Source organism: Punica granatum, chromosome 1 (genome assembly GCF_007655135.1).
Source record: "Punica granatum isolate Tunisia-2019 chromosome 1, ASM765513v2, whole genome shotgun sequence".
Taxonomy (NCBI): domain Eukaryota; kingdom Viridiplantae; phylum Streptophyta; class Magnoliopsida; order Myrtales; family Lythraceae; genus Punica; species Punica granatum.
In genome coordinates, this window is record NC_045127.1 from 5,314,174 (window position 1) to 5,341,174 (window position 27,001).

Here is a 27,001-nt window from a genome sequence, read left to right on the forward strand (position 1 = left end):
CACTTTTCCGTTTTCCAATAATTGGTGAAATTATCTTTCTCTTTTTTTTTTTTTTTATATATATATAACATCAAAGTTTCGATCTAAATTTTCACGTTACTACGTGTCCAAAAATATAAAACGCATCTCTTTTGCATTGCTACATCATCGTCATCACCATTTAGATTAAGAAATTTTTTATATTCTTATTAAAAAAATATTCTTATGTAATAAAATCTAATGGAATATATATATAATGAGAAGAAAATATGTAGTAGAATATATAGGTAGAACCTAATTGAATATATACACGAGAAAAATTATGCAGTAGAATATATACGTAAATAAATATCACCCAATATATAAACGGAATATATACAATGACATAAGTGCTGTGCGTGCTTTACATAAACAAGAGAAAAGGAGTAAAAAAAAAAACATAAAGTGGAGTTGCCGGCCGACCGGAGCTTCGGTCGTCCCTGACAGTGAGTGTGCTGTGTGCTTTAAAATTACAGAGGCCGAGGCTGAGCTCTGAGCTCACCCGCCCAATCGGTTACAGAACCAAAACGCACCGTTGAATAGCTCCGAAATTGGAATCAAATCCACCCCGACTCTTCTACAGCTCAGCCCTTTCTCTCTTCTTTCTAATTACTAATACTAATCTCTCTCCTCTTCTTCCGTCGTTCGTCGTCTCTTCTCTGCAGGGTGCACAACCCTCAGTTGACTTCGAAGATCAGCTTCCCGGGCAGCCTCGGAATGAGATTCCAGCTTCTGGGTCGGTAGCAGAATCCCAACTCGAAGATCCCGAAGACGACCCCTGTGACTGGTAGGTGGAGCAGAGTGGGAAGAGAGGGAACAAGAAGGGGCCCGGTTCTTGAGACTCGGAGTGGGTTTCTCGTACCGGTTGGAGTTTGCCATTTCCGCTCGCATTATGTTTCCTCGGACCGTGAGTGGTTGTTTCTGATTGACGAGATTGGAGTCAAATGGCCCGGCGTCATGGGTGGGAGCTCCCTGCTCACCCTTTCCAGGTCCTGCATTTCTCTCTTTCTGCATCGACGTGTTAGTTAGAATGTCTCCGTCGAGTGACATTCTCATGTTTTTCCTTTACAGATTCGTAGTCATGGAAGGTTTTTCTTGAATTATCAAATGCTGTGTAGTTTTGTTTGCTGTAGCTCTCGGAATCCTCTCCGTTGGTGGGTGGCTGTGGATATTTCTACCTGAGTTGCCCACATCTTTCTTTAGGGATTTCTATGATCGAATGTTTGTTACGGTGTTAAGTACCGCGATTTCGTGATGATCAGAGAGGAGAGAAAGGCTATGTGTATATCTTCTTGCATAAGAATTCTTGAGTAGTCAAAAGTTGGACATGTTTGAACAGAGTCATCTGATCTAGGTTCCCAAGTCAAAGTAATGATAGTAAACGACCATCAAGTTTCTTTTCCTGATATCCGCTCCAGTGAAGCCTCGCTCTCCTTCTGAGTATTTGACATCTCGCCAAGCTTCTTGGAATCTGGCTCAGGTTGTTACAATAAACAAAGAGACCGGAACTGTTGTTAGGAATGCGCCTCTTCGTTAAAATCAGCATCTGTGGACTTAGATCAAGTCTTTGACTGCGTCAGTTTGGGACCTTTAGCTTGGTAATTACCACACACTATAAGGGCAGTGGCATAACTATTCTATTCGTTGGGGCATTCTAGGAGGTCTGGGTAGTCGAATATATAAGGAAAATTTGTAAGAACCAGGATCTAGGAAGCCCCAGATCTTAACCCTGATGCCACATCTCCACTGGTCGATATTCATAATTTTGGCTTCAATTGCAGCTGTCGGTTTGTCACTTTTTTCTCCAATTGGTGAAAACTAACCAGAGGCCATGGGGAGGTTGTGCCCTTCTGTAGCTCCCGTCACTACTTTTTTGTGTATTTGGACTCTTAGATATTATAAACGTTCGAACAAATTCTCTCCCCTTTAACTTTTTGGCATGTTATATGTACGAAAACTTATGTGCACTTACTTTCTTGGTGAAATATTAATTAGCTTTTCTTATATTGTGTCTTGAATCCTGCAGGTGGTAGCCATAACAGTTTTCTTCTTGCTGTCCGTCGCATTTTATGCCTTCTTTGCTCCTTTCCTTGGGAGGGACATATATGAATACGTAGCTATTGGTGTATATTCCCTATTGGTAAGTGCAATCTAATCTTTACCCTCTCTGTCAATGCCCCTAAGCAAATGCTGATAACTTCTTTATTTTCCAGGCACTCTCTGTTTTCATACTATATGTTCGGTGCACCGCAATTGATCCTGCTGATCCTGGAATTTTGGTTGAGTTCGACAAGACTTCAGCATTCAAATCACATAATGAAACTGATTTAACAGGTCTGTCATTTTATATTTCATAAGAACTTCATTGATAGAAGTATTCTAGCTATGTTGTACTTTTCAACAAGAAAATTTGAAGTGTCACTGGTTCTCAGATATCAAGAAAATGACCTAGCAATCCCATCTGCATCCAAATTCTTTGCCTTCTCTCATGAAAATCTATTGATAATTGACCAGGAACTGCTGCTTCAGCGGAAGAACCGGGGAAGTGTGAGTTGAGGAACAGAGAAAGGCCCAATAGGGAAAACGTAAGCTGCTGCTCAACAGTGGGAGGATTTTTTTGTGGATTTCTTGTTGTGGAAGACTGTCGTAAAGATAAAGGCAATTTACAGCAAAGCGGAGAGGAAGAGGCTCTGTTCTGCACATTGTGCAATGCTGAAGTATACTCACGAGCCCTTTGTTTGATATCTATTTCATGTCTACGTGTATATCTCATTTCACTTTTCTATTGATAAGAACAGTACATAGCAAGTTAATTGAGTTTTGCGCTATGTACTGGTGGAATGCAACTAATTACAGATTTGATCATTGCTCCTTCATAGGTAGGCAAGTTCAGTAAACACTGCAGAAGCTGCGACAAATGTGTTGATGGATTTGATCACCATTGTAGGGTAAGTTGACAACTCCTACACGTCATTTTGTATTGACTGGAGTCTAACCTTCGCCTAGTCCTTTTTCATACAATAGATAAGATAGTTCAATAATCCTTACAATATTAACCATATTCCAAGTAAGTCGTGTTTACACTATAATTGCTATTGATGTGGTAATGTATTTACAAAAATTATCTCTAAGACTCTAACTCTATGAGCATTATCTTTTTTGTAGTGGTTGAATAATTGTGTCGGAAGAAAAAACTATATCACATTCATCTGTCTTATGGGAGTAAGCCTCATATGGGTGAGCGAAGAATATTTGATTATTTCATAATACCATATTCATTTTCTGTTGTTTCTATTATCAATATGTCAAATACCCCTGTATGTGAAAGTAACTTGTGTGTGCCACAGCTTATAGTTGAATTTGGCGTTGGAGTAGCTGTCCTTGTCCGGTGCTTTGTTGATAAGAGAGGCACAGAGAATCAGATAATGGATAGGCTTGGAGTCGGATTCACCCGAATTCCTTTTATCATTGTGGTGGTATGGCTTCTGTATTCTTATGTAACAGATTTTATCGATTCAAATTTTCTGAACTCATTTAGGAAGCACGTGTTAGAATTCTCCTTTATGGATTTTCTGGAAAATTATTTTGAACATTGCTGCAACTTTCTGTGATACTTCCAGATTGTATTCATGGGACAACATTAACAGTTGGACCGACATGATTTTTCATAATAAATCAAGTTAAACTGTGTGATATTTTGTGTGCAGGCAATCTGCACAGTGGTTTCTTGTCTAGCAACTCTGCCTCTGGGAGAGTTATTCTTCTTCCATATGATTCTCATTAGAAAGGTTTGTCTCATCAAAATTAGCTGATTAACAACTTTTCTATCATCTTCCTTCATATGTACTTATTAAACACATGATGTTTCCAAATCTCCTCGGAATGCACTCAGGGTATTACGACTTATGAATATGTCGTCGCAATGAGAACCCAAAGCGAGCCACCAGGACAATCCTTAGGTGGTGGCGATGAGCAGCTGAGCCTGCCTTCTTCGCCAACTGGCTCCGCTGTCACAGCCACTAGTGGAAGGAGCTCCCTTGGGAAGAGTTTGCAATATAAAGGTGCTTGGTGCACTCCTCCGAGAATCTTTATGGACCATCAGGTATAGTATAGTTCATTACTCGATTTGCTAGCCGATAGGGGACTCCTCATGACCTTGGGCCAGGGAAACCCACCTTGCAAGACCCACTGAGGGAGCAATAGGATTCTGGTTATTCGAACATGATATGTCTCCCTATGTCAACCACTCAACTGAAATCAATCCGTTTGGACCCTTTTTCCTTCTTTAATGAACAGGATGAGATTATCCCACATTTGGAGCCAGGACGCCTGCCCTCAACAGTAGATCCTGACGCTGCTCAACTCTCTGACAAAGGGAAAAGGGTGTCCCAGCGACAGGTTCGAATCAGTGCATGGAAGCTTGCAAAATTGGATTCTAAAGAGGCGATCAAAGCTGGTGCTAAAGCCCGAGCATCATCCTCTGTGCTACGCCCTATCGGCTCTCGCCACCATCCTTACGATCCTGATCACTTGTCCAGCAGCAATGTAAGTGGGAGAAGCAGCCCTCTGAGCTCTGATCAAGGTGGATCCATCCACCAACGGAGTATTAGGCCTGGGACATCGAGGAGTAAAAGCTCGTACCCACCAAGTCGGGCAAGCCGGGAAGATATTGAGACGTGCGGGCACAGCCTAAGCAACATGAGCAGCCCTCACCTCTCAAACATTACAACCTCACCATTGGAACCTCCGAGGGCCCTGAACCGTGACCACTTCAACCCGATTTACCAATCCTCAGCCATTCAATCACCTTGGTCCGGGAAACAGAGCGAGGCCAATGAAACTTCCACGAATCCAGCCCGTGGAACTGCCCCAACAAATCCCCCTCGGAGGAACCTTAGCGCGGCGGAGAGTGGTCGGGCCTCAGTGTTCTGGGACCAGGAAGCGGGGCGGTACGTGTCCTCTTCAGCCACTTCTCGGGCCGGTGGCAGGGCAGGCCAGCTACCTGGGGGCGAGCTCCTGTACACGGGCCAGTCCATATTCTTTGGCGGTCCACTGGTGAATGAGGGGCCGAGCAGAGGAGCGAGAGGTGGGAGCTCTGGGGGAGGATCTGAGAGAGGACCCACGGCAAGCTATTACCAGCAGGGTAGGACGCAGAGGGGAGGGCAGCTGCCTGTCTTTCTCCCAAGCGACTACCAGCGGTCTTCACGGTTTCCTTAGCAATGGTATTCAGTAGAATCGTAGAGGACGGACTTGACTTGTTTTGTGTTCATAGAGTCGAGTGTTGCCATTTAAGCACAATGCGGTGCGGTGCGGTGCTGTGCTTCGTTAACGAAACAAATGTGACTCTGTCCGTTCATATTGCTAGCTATGAATCACAAAATCCCAACTTTTTTAGAGAATTAGATATCCTCATGCAGTTTCAAGTGAAGTAGTTTCAGATTAGCAGAAATTGAAATCCACGGCCTCCTAACTTGCCCGAGTGTAGCCTCGTTGCACTCTCAGAGGTTAGAAACCTATGACAACTAAGTCGTTGTAGTATAGTGGTGAGTATTCCCGCCTGTCACGCGGGTGACCCGGGTTCGATCCCCGGCAACGGCGTTTGTTTTATGTTTTTGTATCTTTTGGAAAATTGCATGTTGCACCCTCAAGTTTCATATCCAGTACCACTTTCGTCCAGGCCTCCTTCATTCATTCTCAAGTTACTTATGATGCCAAAATATTCTAGAGAATTACTTGCCGTTTGATAATGGAGTGCAGTTTAACTCCACTACCATTCTAAATATTAATATATATATATATATATTTAAATGGAGTTGTAATGATAATAAGAAAAAAGTACGTATATTTTGTACCTCGAATTTCGTACCGAATACTACTTTCATACCCTCTTTTGGAGATCTATATTTTGCACCTTCAAATTTCATTTCCAATATCATTTTCCTCTTCGTCTTCATCCGTAATTCTCAAGCTCTAATGATGCCAAATCTTTTGGAAAATTATACTTTGCACCCCTAGTAGTTTCCTTCGCATATCACACCATGCCTACATCCTCTATCCTGAAAGCTACTTATTATGATGCCAAAAGTTGGCACGAAAACTTCCATGCGTAATCACGATGCATTAATATGTAGGCTCGGACATACGATGAAGCATTCGATTCATGTCACATTGATTTCTTAGCAAGATACACTAACACGAAAGGGCGCTGTGTCTTCTCTGAACCCATTTACCATTTTAGCAAAACTCAGAAAAAGAAAATAATAATAATGTTATTATTTTTTTCAACTTTCTATATCGAGTGGTCATCCTTGAAGAGGATGTAGCCAGATCCCTACTAATCCTCTGGTCAACAAAGCACATGATCTAAGGTGAAGGGCATTCTTGTAATTACTCCCCAAAGGACATATGACCTTTCCCCATCCTCAACCTTCTCATTCCTACGACTCCTGTCCCTTGGCTCTCACCTTTGTAAAAATCCAACATTTTCTTACACCCAAAAAGAACATAAAAAAAAAGAAAAAAAAAAGACAAAGAAATTAATATTTTTCCGTCGAATTCAGTCGAGAAATTCAATTCCTTCATTTCCATTTCTGAGTAAAACTCTCCAAACGAGATGAAGAGAAGATGGGTGGCGATCTGATACATCGTAGTGCGAGTTCTTGATGACCTTGCCGAGTCGTTAAGGGGGTGTTCCAAACAGAATTTGTTTCGTCTGTGGACAGGAAGAAAATGGCAGGGGGAGGGGCTGCGCCATCGCCCGGGTCCGCAAAGGCCAGGGAGCTCGATCAGACCCCCACATGGGCTGTCTCAGCAGTTTGTGCAGTGATCGTCTTGATCTCCATCTTGTTGGAGAAGGCCCTCCATTTTGTAGCAAAGGTAATCACCTCCCTTCCTTCATTGCCTGGTTTACTTGGCACCCAAGTTTTGCATCGAAAAGATCGGTTTAGGAAATAGCAGTGCCTGTTATGAGTAACCACATTCAAGAATCCTCCCTTGATCCTTCATCAAGCTCTATGATATGCAGAACAAGAATGTCGGGTTGATCCTTTTAGATCGAAACTTCCGAGTGCTGCTCTTTTTGGATGCTTGGCCTGCAAAATTCCCGGTTAAATTGAGACTTGAGAGAAAAATTCATGGGTTTAAAATTTTGGTCGTGTTGTTTCCTAGCTATGCTCGATCGAGATTTTAATAGCTTGGGATGTCTATCAGGTCTTTCAAAGAAAGAAAAAGAAGCACATGTTGGAAGCTCTCGAGAAGCTCAAAGGCGGTCAGCTACCTTTTCCTCTTCTCTCTTTAATTGTTTCCATCGCATGCTTCTTCGGATGTACCTGATTGCCTTGTTATGACAGAGCTTATGGTTCTTGGGTTCATTTCTCTGCTCTTAACCTTTGGGCAAAGCTTCATCTCGAAGATATGTATTCCGGAGAGATACGCGGACACAATGCTGCCATGTCCTCACAGGGGCATTCCCCAAGGAGCAGCGATTGGAGGAGGAGATGCTGAGGAGTCCGCACATCACCGCAGGCTTTTATGGTACGAGCACAGAATCTTAGTAGCCCATGATGGAAAGCCAGGATGCAAGCAGCCGGTAAGTCTACCTGGATTCATAAAAATTACCGATTGATTGATGAAATCTAATGTGACATGACTTCTTTGACAGGGTCATGTGCCACTGATATCGTTGAATGGGTTGCATCAGCTACACATTTTCATCTTCTTCTTAGCGGTGTTTCACGTGATCTACAGTGTGATCACTATGACGCTCGGAAGATTAAAGGTGATGCCAGCTATTGCTGTGGTCTCATTTAAGAGAGTTTATCAATTCCACTGTTGTCTTTTAGAAATGTATCGATCTTAGTAGTAGTTGAGATGGCACAGTTCGTTAATGCAGATTCGTGAGTGGAAGGAGTGGGAAAGGGAGTCTGATACTGATCACGAGTACTTAAATGGTAACAATCCCGGGAATTTGCTCGTTAGCATAAGTCGCTTTATTCTTCTTGATAATCAAATTCAACCAAACGCGAAACAAGTGATGGGTTTCTCATGGTTTATGCAGATCCTTCGAGATTCAGGCTCACCCATGAAACATCCTTCGTGAGAGATCACATGAACGTTGGGACCAGATCACCCGTGATCTTTTATATTGTAAGAATAGAGGACAATACTTTTTGCTAGTTTTGCGGGCTTCTACTTTCCGTATAACAAAATTGATCGATGTTTATCTTGCAGATATGCTTCTTTCGACAATTTTACAGGTCCGTCCGCAAGGCTGATTACTTGACCATGCGCCATGGATTCGTGACGGTAGGTACCCATCTCAGGGGGAATATCACAGGCTTTCTGATATGCATGTATTATCGTTTTCGCTATTAACTCGATGATCTTTCTTCCAGGTCCATTTAGCCCCCGGAAGCAAGTTTGACTTCCAAAAGTACATAAAAAGGTCCTTAGAAGATGACTTCAAGGTAGTTGTTGCGATCAGGTGAGTCTTCATGCCAGCACAAATCACACTTATACTCATACCATGTGTTTTATGTCATTATAATCGAGAAACTCGTGATTTTTACAGTCCTCTGCTATGGCTTTCGGCAGTGACCTACCTGCTATTGACTGTTCACGGTTAAGTTCCAGACTTACTATTCCATTCCAACATACCTGAACTTCTAATATGCAGTATTCATTAAACCCTGATGATTCCGCTCTCTGCAGGTTGGGATATTATGTTTTACTTATCGATGATGCCACTCGTAGTAAGCAAAATCATCCCCCACAAATACTCAAGACATTAATGATGCTTTTAGCAGGGACGAAGAACTGAGTATTTGTTTTGCTTTTCGAAGGTAATATTAGCGGTTGATACGAAACTTCAAGCTGTCATAGCGACAATGGCTATTGAGATCCAAGAGAGACACGCAGTGATTCAAGGGATACCTCTTGTACAAGTCTCCGACCGGAATTTCTGGTTTGGCTGGCCCCAGTTAATTCTTTACCTCATTCATTTCGTCCTATTTCAGGTATGAAAGATCACTCTCTTCCTTACCGTAAACTTTTCATACTTCTGCTGTATATGAATTGAAATCGTGTTACCCACATGCCCTTTCTGTGTTTTTCATCCATTTGCAGAACGCGTTCGAGATAACATATTTCATCTGGACAACGGTAAGCAACCCCCTTCCTTGTTGTTTGTCCGATTAGTTATGATGAGATGTTAGTTGCACTGACTGGACTACTTCCTAACGCAGTATGAGTTCGGGATATGGTCCTGTTTTCACGATCATTTCCCTCTTGTCGTTTTACGGGTCTGCTTTGGGTAAGCCTCAATATGCTGATCGATTTTGTGAAGCAATTAGTGTAGTTCTGCTTAATTCTACTTTCTTAAAGCATCTGAACTTGCTTGCACAACAAACAATGGCGTTCATGTATGGAATCTCACTTGGGAATCGTCCGATTTGGTCTTTGACAGATTCGTGGCTCAGTTCGTTTGCAGTTACATCACACTGCCATTGTATGCTCTTGTTACTCAGGTAACATCCATCAATCTTCGTCTTCCGTGACATTTTCACGGATTTGGATCCTCTGTCGCTGCCTTTGCCGAACTAACTTTTGCTATCTCGGAACTCATTAGATGGGAACCACCATGAAGAGGTCAATATTCGATGAGCAGACGTCAAAGGCACTCAAACAATGGCACAAGAAAGCAGTTCAGAAGAAGAACGAGGTCAAGCCCTTGGAGACCCCGACACTGACATTGGGGGAAGGCCCTGCCCACTCGCCTGTGCAATCCCCCGGGCAAAATGCTCGGGCGCGAGTTCAAAACAACAACAGCAGCGAGGATGCAGGCGCAGACAAGGCCGCCAACATCATGGCCAGCGTCGATGTAACTGGGCAACAGCACCGGTCCCGTGATGAGAATGGCTATAACGACCTGTTGACAGGCCCATGACTGGAGTGAGCGATCATCGTCAGGGAAAACACGGTTCCATATGGGCTCAGGGAATTGTTACTCCCTCTTCCCCACAACTTATATATGGATAGTACATAGCGCGATCAAGAGATACTTGGTGTTATGTATCAACCGAGCCACGGCATCAATGTCCTTGTGTGTACCAGGCTCGTGTATTCGATCTCGATGTGCCGAAAGTTTCTCCACAGTTTTGTACACCTCTGGGTACTTCACGAACTAACTCGACCCTCATTAATACCCCCAACACCAAAACCCGGCGCCTCCTTTGTAAGAGTCGGGTTTTATTTGAGCAGACATTAGACATTTAATATGCTGTCCCTTTACTAATGCCCATAATTAACTACCAATTTTGCCTCGTCACCATACTTAAAAGTCTACCATTTTACCACGTGAATTTGATTCAAGAAATTTAACGCTTGTTCTTCTTAAACAAGGCATTTGTTTTAAGTCTTGTGAATTTTATAAGAGCTTTATTCCTTAGTGGGCCGATTCGATTTGACTAGATTAGTTGGAGCCAAATTTAACTTTGGAATACCAAGGTACACGTCGGAGAAAAAAATTATACCTTTTCGTCACTGAAAAAAAAAATTATCACCCACAAAAATATATTGATATAAGAAGCGAAATGGAGTAATACACTATAACTTGAATATTCTTGATTTGATTCTTATAATAAAACTTACGTGTGCTCTAAATTTTTTACGTTTTTTTATATTAGGTTCACAAATCTCTCCCATAATTTGAAATAAAATATATTAATATATTCCTTTAGAAAAACTATGATTCTACATATATTTATATTTATATAATTTAAGCCAATGGGTTCGCGGCACTTTAAATAGAAAGAGAGATAACCACAAAACAATAAATATAAAATATATAAATATAATCATTTAGATCCGATGAAGCCGCCGGAGTTGTCTGTTCGTGTTCTCGAATTTTCTGTTCTCCTTATCTATATATAAATATATACGTACATATAAGAAGATTAATCTCCTTGGACTGCACTCGCAAATTGAACTATGTCTTTTGTTCTATGAAACTAGGTAATATTGATGGATTAAGACATAATTGTTACTAGACAATCGCGTTAGCTGTTGATGTCGCAGTGAGGTCGGGATGTTCTTGGATTTACAAAAGAACGATTGACATGTCAGTACGATACGTTTATGTAAGAGTCGCTTTGCTGTGTTCTTGTTATAGCACAAAGTAAGTTTTTCGAATCATAATGCTTAAAGGTTTATTCCAATATGGTCCTTTTCCATACCAGTGTTATCAATTGGGGTGGTTTGGAAACTGCAATTCCGAAGCTTGGCTCGATAATGTATTGGCTATACCAGGCTGGCCTGCTTTCTTTTTTTTAATGAATAATATATGTTTTATTCTATTATTTTTTTTTCGATGCACACCTTGATATTATGAGTCCGATGAGCTCAACTAGTTTAATTTGAGCCGGATCGATCCAATTCTCCTGACGTGCGGTAACTTAAGCATCGAACAATTTGTACAAAATCATTTTTTTTTCCATTTTCATAGGAAAGGGGAAAATATAAAAGGAATGTGGACTTTGGAAGTTTGGTAGTGACGGTGGTGAACGTGAAAAGAGTTTTTTTTTTCCTCGGTAATCAATGAATGTCCATTAATATAAAAAAACGAGTATCAGGGAAAATGCCTAAGAGGTACATTATAGAGAAAAAAAAATACAACATATCCTCTTAGATCGCTACAAAGGAAAACACACGTGACCAAGCACATCGAATAAAAACATAAGTCCAATTACAAAAATTCTTCCAGTTGTTGTAGTCCGTTTTTAACCTTTTGAAATTAAACTTTATATAGACCCTAGTAAAGATTGGAAAGTAGAGTATAGAATAGTCCATATAGAGACCGACTTGAAAAAGCTTCCTAATCAATAAGAAGCAATTCATTTCTAATATTTATCCACTTCACTAAGAGTTCATTAAATTAAGATGCACACTTTTCACATTTTTCAATTATATTGCATTTGTAGCAAAATAATAATAATGCATTCTTCATATGAGACGGCTTGAAAAAGCTTCCTAATCAATAAGGAGCAATTCATTTTTAATATTTATCCACGTCAGTTGAAATATATATATCATATATTCTTTTTTTAATAGGTAATATGGTGGGCAGGAGTGATGGTAACATTGCCACCACCCCACTATGCAATGTTCGGATTCTCGTATTTAACTGCGAATATATCAGAAAAACTAAACAACATAACAATATCAAAGGTCTAGTATAGTTCACAAAAGTCGAAAATGACCTCAAATTTAAGTTAAAGAGCACGCCCTAGCATGTGTCCCTGAGAGGATTTGAACTCGAAACCTAGATGTCTCCAAACCATATGAGAGTGAGTTTGAAATCACTAGTCCATCATCCATAATAGTGATCACGTGGATCTTCGACTAGTCCATATCACAGGTCATCCACTGATCTACTCGTAAACAGGGATTACCAAAAGGATATAGAGAAAGCACTAGTTGAGGACTCTATACAAGTGGATAAGCTTGTCATCATACTAGAACAAATTAATGAAGAGTCAATGCCACCATGCATGGAATTACCAAAGGCGAAATATAAAATAATTAATTCAGGATAAGATAAACAATATAAATCTTCTAAAGATTGCAATTGCAACTACATTAATCAAACTTTTACAAGCATTTAATTCTCTGAAATCTATCAACCACTTAATTTTTTTTTTTAATGGTTCACCCTTAGTGAGGGTGAGAGAATTAACTATTATTGAAATGATAACCGCGATAATTTTTTGGTATCAATCGTTATTCAAATTTGAGCCTTCTCATCTTTTATTTTTCACCTTTTTTTCTTTTGGTTTAGTCTTGGATGGAACAGTTTAGGGTAGAAATCAGTAAAATGTAAAGATTTAGGGCACATAACGTAAATTTAGTCCTTCCCAGGTTGTTGTATAAAGCGCCGACTCTTTAACGCTCTCGTCTTCTTCCGACAGCTTAACAGAAAACCCCCGACAAAATCTCTCTCCCCACACATGACCCGTCCTTTCAGGTTCCTCGGCGACGGGGGCTCGCCTCCGGCCGCTTCCGACGCCACTTCCAACGGTGGCAGCGCCGACGGTGGCAGCCCCGCCGGCTCCGACTTCGTCCTGATCCTGGCCGCCCTGCTCTGCGCCCTCATATGCGTGCTCGGCCTCGTCGCAGTGGCTCGCTGCGCCTGCCTCCGCCGCCCCTCGCAGGCGAACCCGGCCGACCCGAAGGCCAACAGGGGCCTCAAGAAGAAGATCCTCCGATCGCTCCCGAAGCTCACGATCGCGCCGGAATCCGCCGCCGGGTTCTCCGACTGCGCCATCTGCCTGGGCGAGCTCGCCGTGGGCGACGAGATCCGGGTGCTGCCGCAGTGCGGCCACGCCTTCCACGTGACGTGCGTCGACACCTGGCTCCGATCTCACTCCTCCTGCCCTTCCTGCCGCCAGATTCTTGCTGCTCCCGCCGCTGCCAGGCGGTGTGAGAAGTGCGGCAGCGTTCCGGCGGCGAGCTCCAGCGGCGGTGGCGGAGCTGAGGCGGGGGACCCCGTGGACGAGGCAAGGCTGAAGCGCACAGAAGACGACGCCAACAGGTTCTTGCCCTAGCCATCATCCCCTCTATGGCCATCATCCCCGCAGATTTACCTTCAATTTCTTCACTTCACAAGGGAAATTTGGAGTTTAATTTTCAATTATAATTTTTTTTTTGTTTTTCTTTCCCGTATATATTTCTTGATTTCAATTTGGGAATTCTTGTAAATATAATATATATATAGCATAGTATGTGTAAGGAGGAAGGAAAATTGATTAATTCAGACAAAAATTGTCCTTTTTTTTTTACTGGGTTTTCTTTAGCAGTGAAATTGCGGGCAGTCTCATAGTAGCCTGTGGAATGTTCCGGTGCGATTGGTTTCAGTATTGAAATAACTTTAATTTTAATTGTGAAAATGATAAAATATTATGCAGTGTTGACTTAAAGTTAAAAATAAAATTTTTAACATTCACAACATTGTTATCAGAATCGGACCGGACCGGCCGGTTCGACCGGTCGGACCGGGAACCGGCACCAAGTCTGGTCCGGTTCGCCTAAAAATCGAAATGGCAGCTTTGAACCGCCGGACCCATTGAATCGGTCGGTTTTAAGCAAAATTTCATTAAACCGGCCGGTTCTATGGGTTTTTATGGGTTTCCTATTTAATGTAAAAATTGGTTGGTTGTGTAAGGATTTGAACTCATGACCTCTTACTTTTCATATTAGCATACTACCAACCAAGCTACCACCACTTTTTTGCTCTTTTAACTCTACTTTTAAGTACTTATTAAAATAAAATATTTATTTTGAAATAAGAAATATTAAATATAGATACTTTCTTATACTATTGTTATATTTCTTTAAAATTATCATACTTTTATCTTAATTATCATAATTTTTTTAATAATATGAATATTTATTTTATTTTAAATAAACGAGCGGTCCGACCCATCGAATCCCCGGTTGGACCCATAAACCCATGACCCCGTACCCCTTCCGGTTCATCATCCGGTCCGGTTCTGATAACACTGATTCACAATCATATGATGAATATTAACAACTCTATAAATCACTTATTTGGAGCATCTTTTTTGGACTTAGCATTAGGGGGCGATCGGTTCGAGTATTGTTGCACCGTAGGAATTGTGAGAAGATCTGACTATAAAATTACCTTTCTTGAATTGTTGATCGAAATATGAAATTATTGTGTTCGATAAATATATTGAATTATGGACAATGTGATTAATGATATAATATATAATTTATTTCTTTTCGGAGATTAATATGTTGGATTAGGGATAAGAATCGAAATTTATTGCCAACCACCAACTGAAAAATCGAATAGAAGACTTCGGACCACATATCGACTTCTACCACTTCGGCTACTTTTCTTCGGGAGACTTATAAACTGAAGTACGCACTTCAACTTTAGTAGTCAACTCGGGGCTGTCCCTTTGGCTCGAGAAAGCGATTACAATAGCATACTTTGCAACCTGAAACCTGTAAGTTATCACGAAAGTTTCATATTTTCCCTATATTATCAAACCGAACGCATTCTTAGGATGAATTTTTAAAATGAATAATGTATCTAGAAAATAATTATTTTTTAATACTTTTAAGTAAAAACAATTTGAAATTAAAAAAGAAAAATATAACCCAAAGAATGGAATCGGAGATTGGAGAGGTGTTGGTATGATGCTAGCAACCACCACCTTGATTAGCAACCACCGCCTTGATGATCAAGGTGGCTCTGTTCACCAACGATCTTGATTAGGGCAATGGTGGTCGACATCAAGCCATTGATGCTCGCTTCTCCCTCCTATCTCTCTCTTTCTTCAACAAGTAGAGAGGGAGGGACAATCCAGGGCGGTGGAGCCCTTCGCTGGTCACTACTGCCGCTCTCAGTTCCAATCTTCTCCAAATAGCATCGTTTGGAAATTTTGAAAATAGATGTAAGGGCATTTTTCGATATCACAAGTAAAATAATATTCTAATCCGTCATAAGCCGAAGTTCTCAACTGAAATTAGTTTCAAGCTTGCATTTGGTTTTTGAGTTGGATCGTGATCCAACTCAACTTGATTTTATAAAATGATTATAAGCGTTGCCAAATATATGTATATGTATATATATATATATGTGAAAATAGATTGTGAATTTATTATAAAAAAGATTGATTATAAAAGTGGTTAGGAAAAAATATGAATGAGAAATTATTATTAAATGACAAAAAAAGACAAAACAATAATAGTCATATTATTGAATTTGGGGAAGGATAAAATTGGGTTGGATTATAATTAAAAAAACAAACGGATTTACTAGTGTAATTATATTATATTATATCCTATCTAAACCCGATCCTAATCTCTATTCAGTTGCTAGTAAACGCTGGATTGTAAGAATTTCAAGTCCTTGTCCCAGTTCATATCTGCATTGCCGAACACATTTCAGTTCATAATATATGCAACTTGGCGTTACACATGAGAAATACAAATTGACATCCGATTAATAATTTCTACCTATATAAGATTGGCTTCACGTAATATAGAATTAAGTATTATCACGTGGTATGGCATTGCATGCTCCCCTCCCCCCAGTTTAGGCGCAGTGGTTCCACTGGTATGCAGCCTCTTGTTTTCATGGGTCAACTCTCTATGGCTTCCACTTACGTCAACTGAACCCCATCAACTTCACTTCGCACAGCTCACCTACCCTTATATAAGATATACGCGATGCAATCGATCATCTTTTTGCTGGTTCGACGACTTATACGCCAGGTAAAGCGAGAAATATAGAAGCTCCCCGTCCCGAAGAGTTAGTTGGACTTGGGAGGTGACGCCGAGCAGAAACAAATCCATTTTTTAATGCGATTCAAAGTGACAAGTTGAACTTGATGAGTTACAGATGAGTTCGAAATCAGACTGTTCCATGATTGAGATAAAAGGCTTATGCATAATCTCCAACAAGGGAAAAGGATCAAAGAAAATGCATGCAAATGCCTTTAGTAGAAATATACATATACATATATATATATATATATATATATTTACGTATGAGTTAATAATTTGCCTAATCAAGATATCATTGAAAAATGGAGTTGAGTGGCATCCAAGAAAAGATGACTCACACACACACTGCACACTCCATTCCAATAATTAAAACCACAATCTTCTTTGTGTTGTTTGGCTTGACCTAACAAAAGGTGGAATCTGTCTCCCCTCTTCCTAATGACAATTTTTAATGCTCGATGGAGACTCCCTTTATTCCTTCTTCTTAGGGGCCATTCATTTTGTTAAATTAAATAATTAATGGAGGAAAAATAAAAGAAAATTCCATAGATTATCCCTCAGAATATTCTGTTTAATTTGGTTTAAACTATATAATATGCTTACATTCCCTTCTCGACAATTCATTGAAAAGATAAAGTTCGCAGTCTCCCGTTGGATATTGTAATTCTTTGATGCGACACTCGGGCAAATGCAAACAGAAATAAAGTCCAGCAACACCCACCCTGTTGTGGTGCTAAATCTTTATACGTAACCCATAAAATCTTGTTTTTAGTAAAAGAAATTAGACTTTTCCCCCTCTGTGTTTGGCAACAAAATAGCACAATAATAATAATAATAAAAGAAAAAGTTGGATCCGTATAGGATCGGGGGATTGAACCCGACGTGAATCGAACACGCAACCTTCTGATCTGGAGTCAGACGCGCTACCATTGCGCCACGGATCCGCTGGTGCTACGTTATGCTTTTCAATAATATTTCAACGGCTGTCTGTTCTGTTCTCTTTCGCCCCTCTTCCTTCTTCACTTCTTTGCAACGGCAGTGTCGAAGAGAGCAAGCCTTGTAAAACCCTACTCTGGCTTTCCCTAGTAATCTCCCGCCATGACATCGCCGAGGTTCCCAGTTCTCTGTCACCGGGAGATTCCCAGCATCTCGTCGTCGTGGCCGCCATCAATCTGGACCCTCGATTGCCATTCCATTACCCCTATTCCGCAGGTACGAGAAAGGCAGACAAACAGACCCCCGTTTGCTCTTTCAAATTTGATGTCTCGTATTCAGTTTGATTCCTCGGAATGCAGGCCTCGCGTGCGTTCCCTGGGAGGCTAGCTGAGCTCAGAGCGGGATTCGGGATGAAATTGAGCTGGGGGAGGTGGAGCAGCTATCGGGGCAAGCTGAGGAAGAACTTCTTCGTGAAGGTAAGTGCCAGTGGCGATCCTGTGACTAGTGAGACCGATTCCGTCCCAAATGAGGCCGTTGGGGCCGGGAAAGGAGACCCTTTCAACCATTTCCGAGGAGTTATCAGCTCTCTGCCTCCGGTCGTTTTCGTGGTAAGCTTACCGCTCCTTTTTTGTTATATATATATATATATTTTTGGGGGACTTCCTTCATCAGTTTGGCTCTGCACGGAACATGTCCTTCGTCGTGTCTTTCTGTTCTTTTGATTCTGTTTATAAGCATGTCTAAAGGATACGGGACTTTGCAGTTCTAAGTGTTTTGGGCTTCCTGTGTGTGTTCGTGGAAATGTACGAGCTGTGGCTGTTAGCAACTGGTCCCTGTGATAAATTTAGATGCTTGGCGTTGTCATTCTTTGTGATTTCTGAGATTCCGAGGGTATTCATTGAACTAGTTCTCGGAGTTGCAAACAAAAGATAGACCACAAATTTCGTAATGAAAGCCCTTAAACATTGGTTTCTGATTTAAATATCAGCTGAATCAGAATCTGTTTCTTTATGCAATGTTAACTGCCACAGAGTGATTGCAGATGGCCATGTTTCAAGTTTCTTACCGTTCTTGGACCAGAGTTTTTTTGTTTTTTTTGAATCTCTGTTGCTCATTGCTGTCTGAACTGTTGAAAATAGAGAGTTGTTATAATCTAATGCACTTATGGTTTTGCATTCTTAGTCGGTATTCTTGTTTGGGTTTCAGATGAAGAGGAATCCTGGTGCCAATTTTGTGATTGGGTTTTGTATTGCAACTGCAATTTTCTTCATTGTTGGAAGGGTCTATGCTGCAAGAAACGCAATGTATGATCGTCCCGGCTCTGTAGCTGATCTCGTCAGGCGTGGCCAGCTGAGATCTGATAGAAGAGGCATGTATGATTCTAATACTCCTGTATCTTTTTTCTTCAGCTCATAGCCATGATATATATATATATATATATTACATTTCAAAGGATTTCTGTGTTGTGATAATTCTATTTCAAATATAGCGGATGATTGGAAATAGTAATTTTAACGAGATATCTCCTCAGCTCTACACCACTCAAATATGAGGATCCATTCAATAACCCACTAGTCAAGGTCGGTAAGAAAAATTCGACCGTGGAGATGTGCGGGAAAGTTTATCGTCTGGCTCCAGTTACTCTAACCAAAGAGGAGGAAACCATCCACAAACGAAGAAGGTCGCGGGCTTATCAGTGGAAAAGGCCCACAATGTTTCTTAAAGAAGGCGATACGATACCTCCTGACGTGGACCCTGATACTGTCCGGTGGATTCCTGCTAATCACCCCTTTGCTACCACAGCCAGTGACATTGATGAAGACCTTGCTCAGACCAATGTCTATCAAAAACATGGGGTTCCATTCCGTATCCAAGCTGAACACGAGGCGCTGCAGAGAAAGCTGGAAGCATTGCAAAGAGTAAGTTCCTTTGCCCCTCCATTTCATTGCTTGAACTTTGGAAAATTTGGGCCTTTTTTTGGTTAGGGAAATAAAATTTTTATTTTTTCTCTTAAAATTTTTTAAGAGAAATGGAATATTGTATAAAAATGCACTCCACTATATGTTCTTTTATGAGCACTTTTTTCGAAGTATTAGTTCTTTTCTCATACTCTCCTCCTATAGGAAAAAGGAGAAATGAAGAAAAGAAAAGCTTTGCTTGATTCGGCGCTTGCAACCAGCTTTACTTTCTATATCTGCTAGCTTATGCTTGATATATTCTTTCTATCTCCTCTGGGCATTTATAATTCTTTAGGGGAGGTCGCTGAAGAAGAATATATGAAATTTATTCGGATAATTGTTGTTTTAATGTCTGTTGAAGCCATATTTCCCTGTATGAACTAACAAATTGTCTTTTAATCCCAGTTTCTCCATCTCTTTCTAAAATTTAAATTATTTGAATCAGTGGTTATGTTCAAATGGTACAATAATTGATTCATGAATATTTGAACCAGTATGATAATATAAGCACATAGCATTTGCAACCTGTGAGTATATTTTCTCCAATTCTTAAATTTGAGTTTGTCATTAATGGCTTGTGGATCTTATTGGTATTTTATCTTCAACGTTCTGCCTCTTAATCTAATTTCATCTTTCAATATTCACGTCTCCGACATTTTATCTATGGTCACCTTCTTTTGCCCGCATCAAAGTGGTTGTTATCAGTCTTCCTTCGTATCGGATGAAATGGATGTAGTATTTTATTTTTCAGTAGATAATGGCTCTATGATTATAATCTTTCTCATTTTCTGTCCTAATTTAAGTGTCTTTTACTGTAGGAGGAAAGACTTGATAAGTTGGTCATTGATCGTGGCAACGCTAAAGATTTTGAGAGACAATTTAAGTTTCAAGCAAAGTCGCAAGATGTGGAACAGGGCCCTCCTTTTAAGCCTTCTAAATCGGATTTCTCCCCGAGCCCTGCGGAAAGCAACTCATCATCCGAGGAAATCCAGAAATCATAATCTCAGATGCTCATATCCACTCACTCTCTTTATGAGTACTCTAATGAAGGAACTCTGAGATTTATTTGAAGCTGCCAATGAAATTTTCGTAACCGGAATGCCGGTATACTGCTTATGCGGGGCCAGAAAGTAGAGCAAGGCTGTAAATACAACTGAACTGTGTATAGTGTGGTGAGAATACATAATACAGTCCGAGTTCTTTTTATTTATACATTCATTGCCTTTCTTTTCATTCGAAAGTGTTGCTTATAATATCCTCAATTGTCTCTTCAAGCAGTTGTCTATAGGAAAGAGTATAGACCGTGATTCCCTTCTGCAGATATCCTCCGTGTTGCTTTTGCTATGAATCCACGGAGCACAGTAAGGAATTCTAATCCAGGTCCTCTTACTTTATGAATTGCAGGTCGGTCGAGACAGCTTTTCGTACTTATTCTGTATTGGGTATAAGTCATAATCTTTTACTTGTTCATTTCCAGCATAACAGAGTTCAACAATGAAGTTTTTAGGCTGCTGTGAAACTTTAATCACATATTGTGAAGAAGTTTTCGATATTTGGATTTTCAAAGATCTTTATTCTGATTGAAATATGAATACAAAAGTACTGCTACTTATTTGGCACGGGATGCCAACCGATCCTACTGCGGATCTGTGCACTCCGCTCATTCTTTACTACTTTGTTTGATTGCATTACATACATACAAGAATGATTTACTGTCTTCTATCAGATTAACAAAAAAAAAAGAAAAAAAAAATGCATTACTTTCCGAATTTCACATCGGGATTCCTCATTGATTTGAGCCACATATCCGCCATCACTCTCGACGAAATGCTCCACAGCAGGTCCTGGCCCTTCATCTTAGCTGCGGGCTTTACATTCTTCCCAGCCTTTCCGAGCCCATAAGCCACAAGCCACTGCATCGCAGTCAGCCTCTGTTTCTCACTGTCCCAGGCACTTCTCTTCCCTCCCGTCCTCTCCATTAAACCCCCTATGTGCAAGCTCATGATCTTGTACTCACTCTCTTTTCGACTGTGCCTGTCCGGTTTGGTCTCTGCTTGTGCTGCATGAATCAGCGCTATGATGGGCCCGCCTACTGCCTCGTAACGCCTCAGCGGGTCACGCAGTTGGACAATCACCGCAATCGTGATTGTCGGGGCTGTGGTGTTATTCTTGATCCAGTCCTCAAGTGGGACTGCAGAGGACAGAGGATGGCGCTGATCCTTACCACGGAGAGGAGAAACATCGAATGGCGCTTCTTCTCCCATATCTGCTTGTATATTCAGAGCTTCAACTGCCATGGTTTCGATCCTCTGCATTGAGTGGGCAAGGATCTCCTCAACTGTGATTGGATCCTCATTCAAGTTCCAAATGCCCGTCGAGATCCTATCCTTCCTCCCAGTGATCATGGCAGTGGCGATGGTCTTCACTGCTGCGACCGTACGGGCAGCACTGGAGCTGGCACCTTCTTTGTTCCTCCCTTGTATGATCGCCGAAGCAATCCCCTCGAAGGCTATTTGTTCAGCTGTTTTTCCCATGAGCTCATCGATAGGCATTAAGCTGAAAAATTGGGAGCTGAGTTCATCAATTCCGATAGCTGCCAATCTCTGGAACAACTCGAATCCGCTTGCAGAATCGGTCGATGGAACGACCAATGGCTTTGATATCTGCATCGCCAACTTTGGAGTATCTTTTCTCAAGACCTCTGTGTCGAGAGGGTTCGCGGCAACTAAATAACCTCCATTTCTCGTTTGAACCACGCACCCCAAGCCCTTCCCGAGGTCAGGCAGATATATCTTTGAATCAGCTCCTGCAGAAGGATCGTTCTCGTAATCTGCTCCTTCGAGCTGCAGAGGAGGTATCTCAGGCTGATAGAACTTGTATTCATTTCTTTCTTCTTCCTCGAGCATTTGAAGGAACTCCCTCGTCACTGTCTCTTCCTCGGCATCCAGTCTCTGAGATTCCGTTTCTTCCTCTGTTTTCATGTCCTTGTCCTCCGCGATCATGGATTCAAGCGCCTTTATCTGTTGGGCAATGGAGTCGAGCTCCGTCAACCTTGTAAGGTGGACCTGATCGTGGACAACTTCCTTGACGACCTCACTCGAAGCCGACCTTCCCTCTGCATTGTCTTCTGATTCTGCCCCCTCGACCTGTTCTTTGTCCTGCACCTCGACTCCCTTGTCCACGACTTCAAAGTCGGGCAGGTCAAGTTCTTCATTCTTCGACTCAGGTTCTTCCGACTTTTGAACTGATGAAGAAGTCGAAGCAACCGGTGGGGCGGGCTCGTCGAGGTTTAGGTCATCCATTCCATGAATATCTGTTGTCATCCCTCTATTCTGTGAAGGAGTCCAAGCTTCTGACCTGCTCTGCATCCTCGGGCTCGGAATACTAAATGAAGTCTTTGACTGCTTACGGCCGAAAGAAGACGAGAAAGTCTTCGACCTGTCGATCTTTGATGCCGCAGCTTGATTATAGATTCCACTCCCTCCATCTTTCTCCATGATCTGAAAGCCCAATTTGACTACGAGTTCACCCCCCTTGGCCTTGCCCGAGAGGTTAAAGCTCATGTCCCATTGCCTAACCCGTGTACCCTCGTAGCTCTTCTCGATGGACTCCTGAATCAGCTGAGTCAGGTCCGCCGAACTTCTGCCGAAATCGAGCTCTTCTGCATCCACTGCGAATAAGTATATCCAGAATGGGCGAGGTTCGAACTTGAGCTGCTTCCCACCCCCGGGACTGCAGTAGACGTGACACTTGACAAACAATGTCTCCTCAAAATCTGCAGCTCCCTGCGAGACCCTGGAAGGCATAGTGTGGACGGCCCCCTCCTTGGTTTCCTTCTTACGGACACATACCGACAAGCGAAGCCCGTTCATGGAAGCGGGCAGGGCCTGGGCGGTCACGACCTCGACAGAGAACAAGCAGCTCATCTTCTGCATCCCTATGTGGGAAAGTGCTCTGATAGGCTTCCAGTTCCAAATCCCCTTCTTCTCTCCAGAACCAGAAGAAGCTGGCTGATCGTCCTTCACATCAAACTTTGCCTGACCCGGAACCTGAACCGGCTGCTCGGGGGCAGGATCCTCCAGCTTTGACCGCGAACGCCAAGGGGATATGGACATACGCCTCGAGCGAGGTCTTGTGCCAGGCCTCTCTTCAGTCTTTTTACTGGCAGTGATCTCATCATCAGGGCCCGAGATGGCAGGGACCGAGGTGCGTGGGAGAGCAAGGGAGGCCGTCCGGCGGTTCGTGGAGGCAGTGTGGGACTGGTAGAGGGTCTGGCTCAGGGCCTCCAGCTCTTGGAGAAGCTGGGTGTTGGAGCTAGAGTTTCTTTTCCCCGCTGAGTACTCCGATGCCATAGCTGAAGCGAAACTTTCCCCGGAAGCGCGCCGATGGCATGAAACGTCGAAAACGCAGGGGCGGAAGGGGAAGGGAGAGAAGAGATAAGGTAGGAAGAGGAGGTTCAAGTGGTTGAGGGGGAGTTGTGAGGTGGAGAAGCTGCCATGAATGGACTATAAGCTGAACAATAAATGTGGTCCATTCTCCTTCATCACCATCTTCAATTACTGGGGGCAAATTTGAAATTTTCGTCCGATGGCTGTAACATTTGTGAAGGATAAGAGAGAGCGTGTGTGCTGTCTGAGTGAAAAAGACATTTTCTTTCCATGCAAGAAACAAGGCAAATTGAGGTGAGGTCCCAGCTGCAGCAGCAGTATAAATTTGGCTGTCTCTAGTAGCTTTTGATTGTTCTTGTTCATGCGAACCGTCCTCTGCCTTTACATTCCCACCTTTCTATATTTCTCATCACACCCTTGTAGTTTGGTCACTTTCGAGCTAGCCTGAATATTCGTCATTTCCGATACCCACATGCTAGTTCTCCCGCCAGAAAAGTCGTAAGTGCCTTATGTAACTGGAACGGTAACTTGATGTGCACCTTTCCTGATGCTGCTCATCGCGCAAAATAAAATTTCGGGATATAAACATTTCGAATTTTCGGGTTTTTGGTTTCTTATGAAAGGGGGGGAAAGGAAAAAACAAAAGCGAAGGCAAATGTAAAAAGTCTCTGGCCCCATATTGGCTAGAATCAAGGAGAAGAATTGGGAAAGGGTCAAAACCAAACTCGGCAAAAGCGGGCTTTCCTCTGTTTAATGCATTCTTTAAGTAGCTGAGATGGGACCATTGAACCAACTTACTTCTACACATAAAACAATAGTTTCTATTCGATACGCTCTCGTGATTCTTTCTCTTCTCGTGGGATTAAACTCGAGGTAAGGATGAACTTTCAGGAAGACAACGCAAGGATAATGAAAATGTCCGACATCAATGAGCAGATGATCGCACCAAATAGCGGAGGCCATGGACATGGACAGGGACAAGGACAGCATGGGGCACAGCATCACAGGCCCAACACCGAAGGCCTGCCGATGCAGAGCAGCCCATACGTGAAGTACACCGACTTGGAAGACTACAAGCGCAAGGGCTACGGCACTGAGGGCCACCTCGAGCCCAAGCCCATCCAGGGAGGCAGCGGCACCGATGCCCCCACGGTCTCTGGCAATGGCCCCCCAGAGGGTGAAGCCTTCATCCCTCGAGCAGCTAGAAGGAACCTGTGAGTACTGTTACATAATGCACCATTGCCGGGGCTGACGGGAAAGCCCACGCTCATCGTCAATTTTCTTTTTGAAGCCCGGCAGGCTGCATCCTAATGCCGTGTTTATGAGTTTTTCATGCGTGTCGATCTATGTTCTATACTTATATGTTGTCGTATTGTAAACTACCAACGAGCTAGTTGTGGTCAAATCGATCCGTAAAGCTTAGTTGTAGTTGTATTTTTTTTTCTGTTTCCCAATATATATATATATATATATATATATATATATATATATATTTGTACTGTGCTGCTTCTTTGCAATCTTACAGATCCGAATGACTTGCGGATTGGTTATATATGCGTGGGACTTGGGGGTAGAGTGTCTTTTTGATCAAATACAAAAAGATTAGGTGTTGAAAGTGAATTATTGAGAAGCATAGGGATCTTCCTGCGAAATTCTGAAAGAGTAAGCCTCGAAAAAGAATATGCCTTCCCCCCCCCCCCCCCCAAACCCATCGTCAACTGGAAGCCAATTGGGCCCCTCGTGACAGATCTGAGGATTCAGTGGACGCTCTTCAATATAGGAGTCCAAGCGGACCAAATCAGTCGATGCCATTGCCTCGTCCAACCGAAGGAAAAAAAATGAAGTTATATATATAGAGAATAACATTTCAAAGCTTTCTCAGAATGCCTATGACATCAAAGTGTCTGTACTCCAGAGAAAACCCTTAAGTCTTAAATGTCGAAAAAGTTCGAGCCCTCGGCAACATATTGAGAATAATTAGCTGCAAGCCGAAACACAGACTTAAGAGCCTAAAAATTGCTGGCTGCAGTAAATCAAAGGCAACACAAACTATGGAGTCGAAGGTGGATCAATGCCTGGCCTCGACGAACCATAGCCTGACCAAAACTTATTTTCATTACAAGGCCTTTGTTATTATCTCTTTTAAGTGCCTTTTTCATTGCCAGCTACTCTCTTTACCAGCCACAAATGATCACACCTGATGAGTCGTAATTTTCAGTTGCGTCCGACCATATCTCACGCACACTATGGTCATAACTTACTCTCCCAAATTAAATTACTCTTTGTCGTGTACGTACTAATGGCGTACACAAGTACTCATCAGGAAGTAACCGATCGAAGCCATATATTTTCGGATTCAGAATGCATCAAATGGAGAGTGGATTGTGGTTTAACGATAAGTCTCAGTCACTTTCAATGACGAAGGCATGCAGGTTGCAGATCAGAAGAAATATGGGAGCCCTTTGGAATTTGTTGAAAGGGGTCTGAAGAATCTCAACTCTGATTCTGATGTTATGTCGTACAACTCCGTCATCATTGCCCGTTAGATTAAGTGAAGATCATTATCTTTGCTGTTGTCGGATTGCCTCCCCTCCAGCTGTGTGCAGAAAATATATATATGTAGATTTTTATTATCGGTCAGTACATCGAAAACAAGACCATTTATCATGTTCTCTTTGCATTAGGTTCATTTTTCTTTAGGGTCCACGTACGTGTTTTACGAGTTATATATGAAGAATAAAAGATCAAAGAATTAGATGGGATAGGAGAGGATGCATGTGTCGTTATAAATATTGAAACCTAATAGTTATTATATGGGACATTGATAATTGGAATTGACCATATGAAGTCTTAAACAATTAAAGGGTAGGAAGACCGATTATCGGAGTTTCTTCATACCTTGTGGGCAAAGAAAAAAAATATATAGATTCGTCTTAATCATTACCTGCAGTTTCTTTGTAATTATTTACAAATGCGTTTGATTGGATTCATATACTAATTCTTCCAAAGCTGATAATTTTAGTAAGCGAAATATATGTTATGACTTCATCAAGCTTTTTCTTACTTTATCACCATAATATATCTTTGTCAAGTGCTCTAGATCAACAAATTTTGAGTGGTTTCCGACTTCATTACATAAATCTAAAGAGCTTCATATTATGACTTGGGTGCAAATTTAGCAATCAAAGGATGCCTATCCAAACCATTTATAAATGGTTAACTTATATTAATTAGAATGAGCGATCGAATTGACTTGTTAAATTCACTGAAGTGACTCCCTGAAATACTTCAATTTCAATGTCAACGATGATAAAATTGAGGGTGAAGTCACTCGAATTAAAAAGTCCTCCAATCCCATCGATGCTGTCACATCAACAATATCTGGCCCCA

At 41.8% G+C, this 27,001-nt stretch overlaps 6 protein-coding genes and 2 non-coding genes across 9 annotated transcripts; 6 read left to right on the forward strand and 2 right to left on the reverse strand.

Annotated features, from left to right (window-relative positions):
- Positions 1–370: 370 nt before the first annotated feature.
- LOC116192544 (protein S-acyltransferase 21) lies at positions 371–5,417 on the forward strand. Its single transcript, XM_031521117.1, has 11 exons — positions 371–464; positions 684–1,007; positions 2,045–2,158; positions 2,232–2,352; positions 2,533–2,735; positions 2,898–2,966; positions 3,184–3,255; positions 3,366–3,494; positions 3,726–3,806; positions 3,911–4,120; positions 4,315–5,417. Exons 2-11 carry the CDS (start codon positions 963–965, stop codon positions 5,233–5,235), a joined length of 1,965 nt encoding a protein of 654 aa, XP_031376977.1. The 5' UTR covers positions 371–464; positions 684–962; the 3' UTR covers positions 5,236–5,417.
- A 127-nt stretch (positions 5,418–5,544) lies between these two features.
- On the forward strand, positions 5,545–5,616 carry TRNAD-GUC. Its single transcript has one exon. It is a non-coding gene; the product is annotated as a tRNA-Asp (tRNA).
- Positions 5,617–6,264: 648 nt separating this feature from the next.
- LOC116192545 (MLO-like protein 9) lies at positions 6,265–10,167 on the forward strand. Its single transcript, XM_031521118.1, has 15 exons — positions 6,265–6,894; positions 7,228–7,285; positions 7,368–7,606; positions 7,679–7,795; positions 7,910–7,967; positions 8,075–8,163; positions 8,248–8,322; positions 8,412–8,500; positions 8,588–8,637; positions 8,728–8,768; positions 8,859–9,032; positions 9,142–9,177; positions 9,261–9,328; positions 9,482–9,542; positions 9,644–10,167. The coding sequence occupies exons 1-15, from the start codon at positions 6,748–6,750 to the stop codon at positions 9,959–9,961; spliced, it is 1,620 nt and encodes a 539-aa protein (XP_031376978.1). The 5' UTR covers positions 6,265–6,747; the 3' UTR covers positions 9,962–10,167.
- Positions 10,168–12,945: 2,778 nt separating this feature from the next.
- On the forward strand, positions 12,946–13,907 carry LOC116187064 (RING-H2 finger protein ATL80-like). The gene has a single exon (XM_031515687.1). The coding sequence runs from the start codon at positions 13,020–13,022 to the stop codon at positions 13,614–13,616; it is 597 nt and encodes a 198-aa protein (XP_031371547.1). The 5' UTR covers positions 12,946–13,019; the 3' UTR covers positions 13,617–13,907.
- Positions 13,908–17,201: 3,294 nt separating this feature from the next.
- On the reverse strand, positions 17,202–17,273 carry TRNAW-CCA. Its single transcript has one exon. It is a non-coding gene; the product is annotated as a tRNA-Trp (tRNA).
- Positions 17,274–17,344: 71 nt separating this feature from the next.
- On the forward strand, positions 17,345–20,965 carry LOC116209053 (protein MULTIPLE CHLOROPLAST DIVISION SITE 1). Of its 2 annotated transcripts, XR_004157158.1 has the most exons (6): positions 17,345–17,541; positions 17,625–17,873; positions 18,472–18,638; positions 18,797–19,184; positions 20,042–20,395; positions 20,628–20,965. XR_004157158.1 is itself a non-coding variant. In XM_031542617.1 (5 exons), the coding sequence occupies exons 1-5, from the start codon at positions 17,428–17,430 to the stop codon at positions 20,222–20,224; spliced, it is 1,101 nt and encodes a 366-aa protein (XP_031398477.1). In that variant the 5' UTR covers positions 17,345–17,427; the 3' UTR covers positions 20,225–20,456. The 2 variants fall into 2 exon arrangements, 1 of the variants encoding a protein (XP_031398477.1); XM_031542617.1 differs by lacking the exon at positions 20,628–20,965 and having other exon boundaries at positions 20,042–20,456.
- Positions 20,776–23,811, reverse strand: LOC116209051 (protein PLASTID MOVEMENT IMPAIRED 1). Its single transcript, XM_031542615.1, has one exon. It carries the CDS (start codon positions 23,573–23,575, stop codon positions 20,981–20,983), a length of 2,595 nt encoding a protein of 864 aa, XP_031398475.1. The 5' UTR covers positions 23,576–23,811; the 3' UTR covers positions 20,776–20,980.
- Positions 23,812–24,389: 578 nt separating this feature from the next.
- Positions 24,390–25,049, forward strand: LOC116209057. The gene has a single exon (XM_031542623.1). The coding sequence runs from the start codon at positions 24,491–24,493 to the stop codon at positions 24,827–24,829; it is 339 nt and encodes a 112-aa protein (XP_031398483.1). The 5' UTR covers positions 24,390–24,490; the 3' UTR covers positions 24,830–25,049.
- Positions 25,050–27,001: the final 1,952 nt, after the last annotated feature.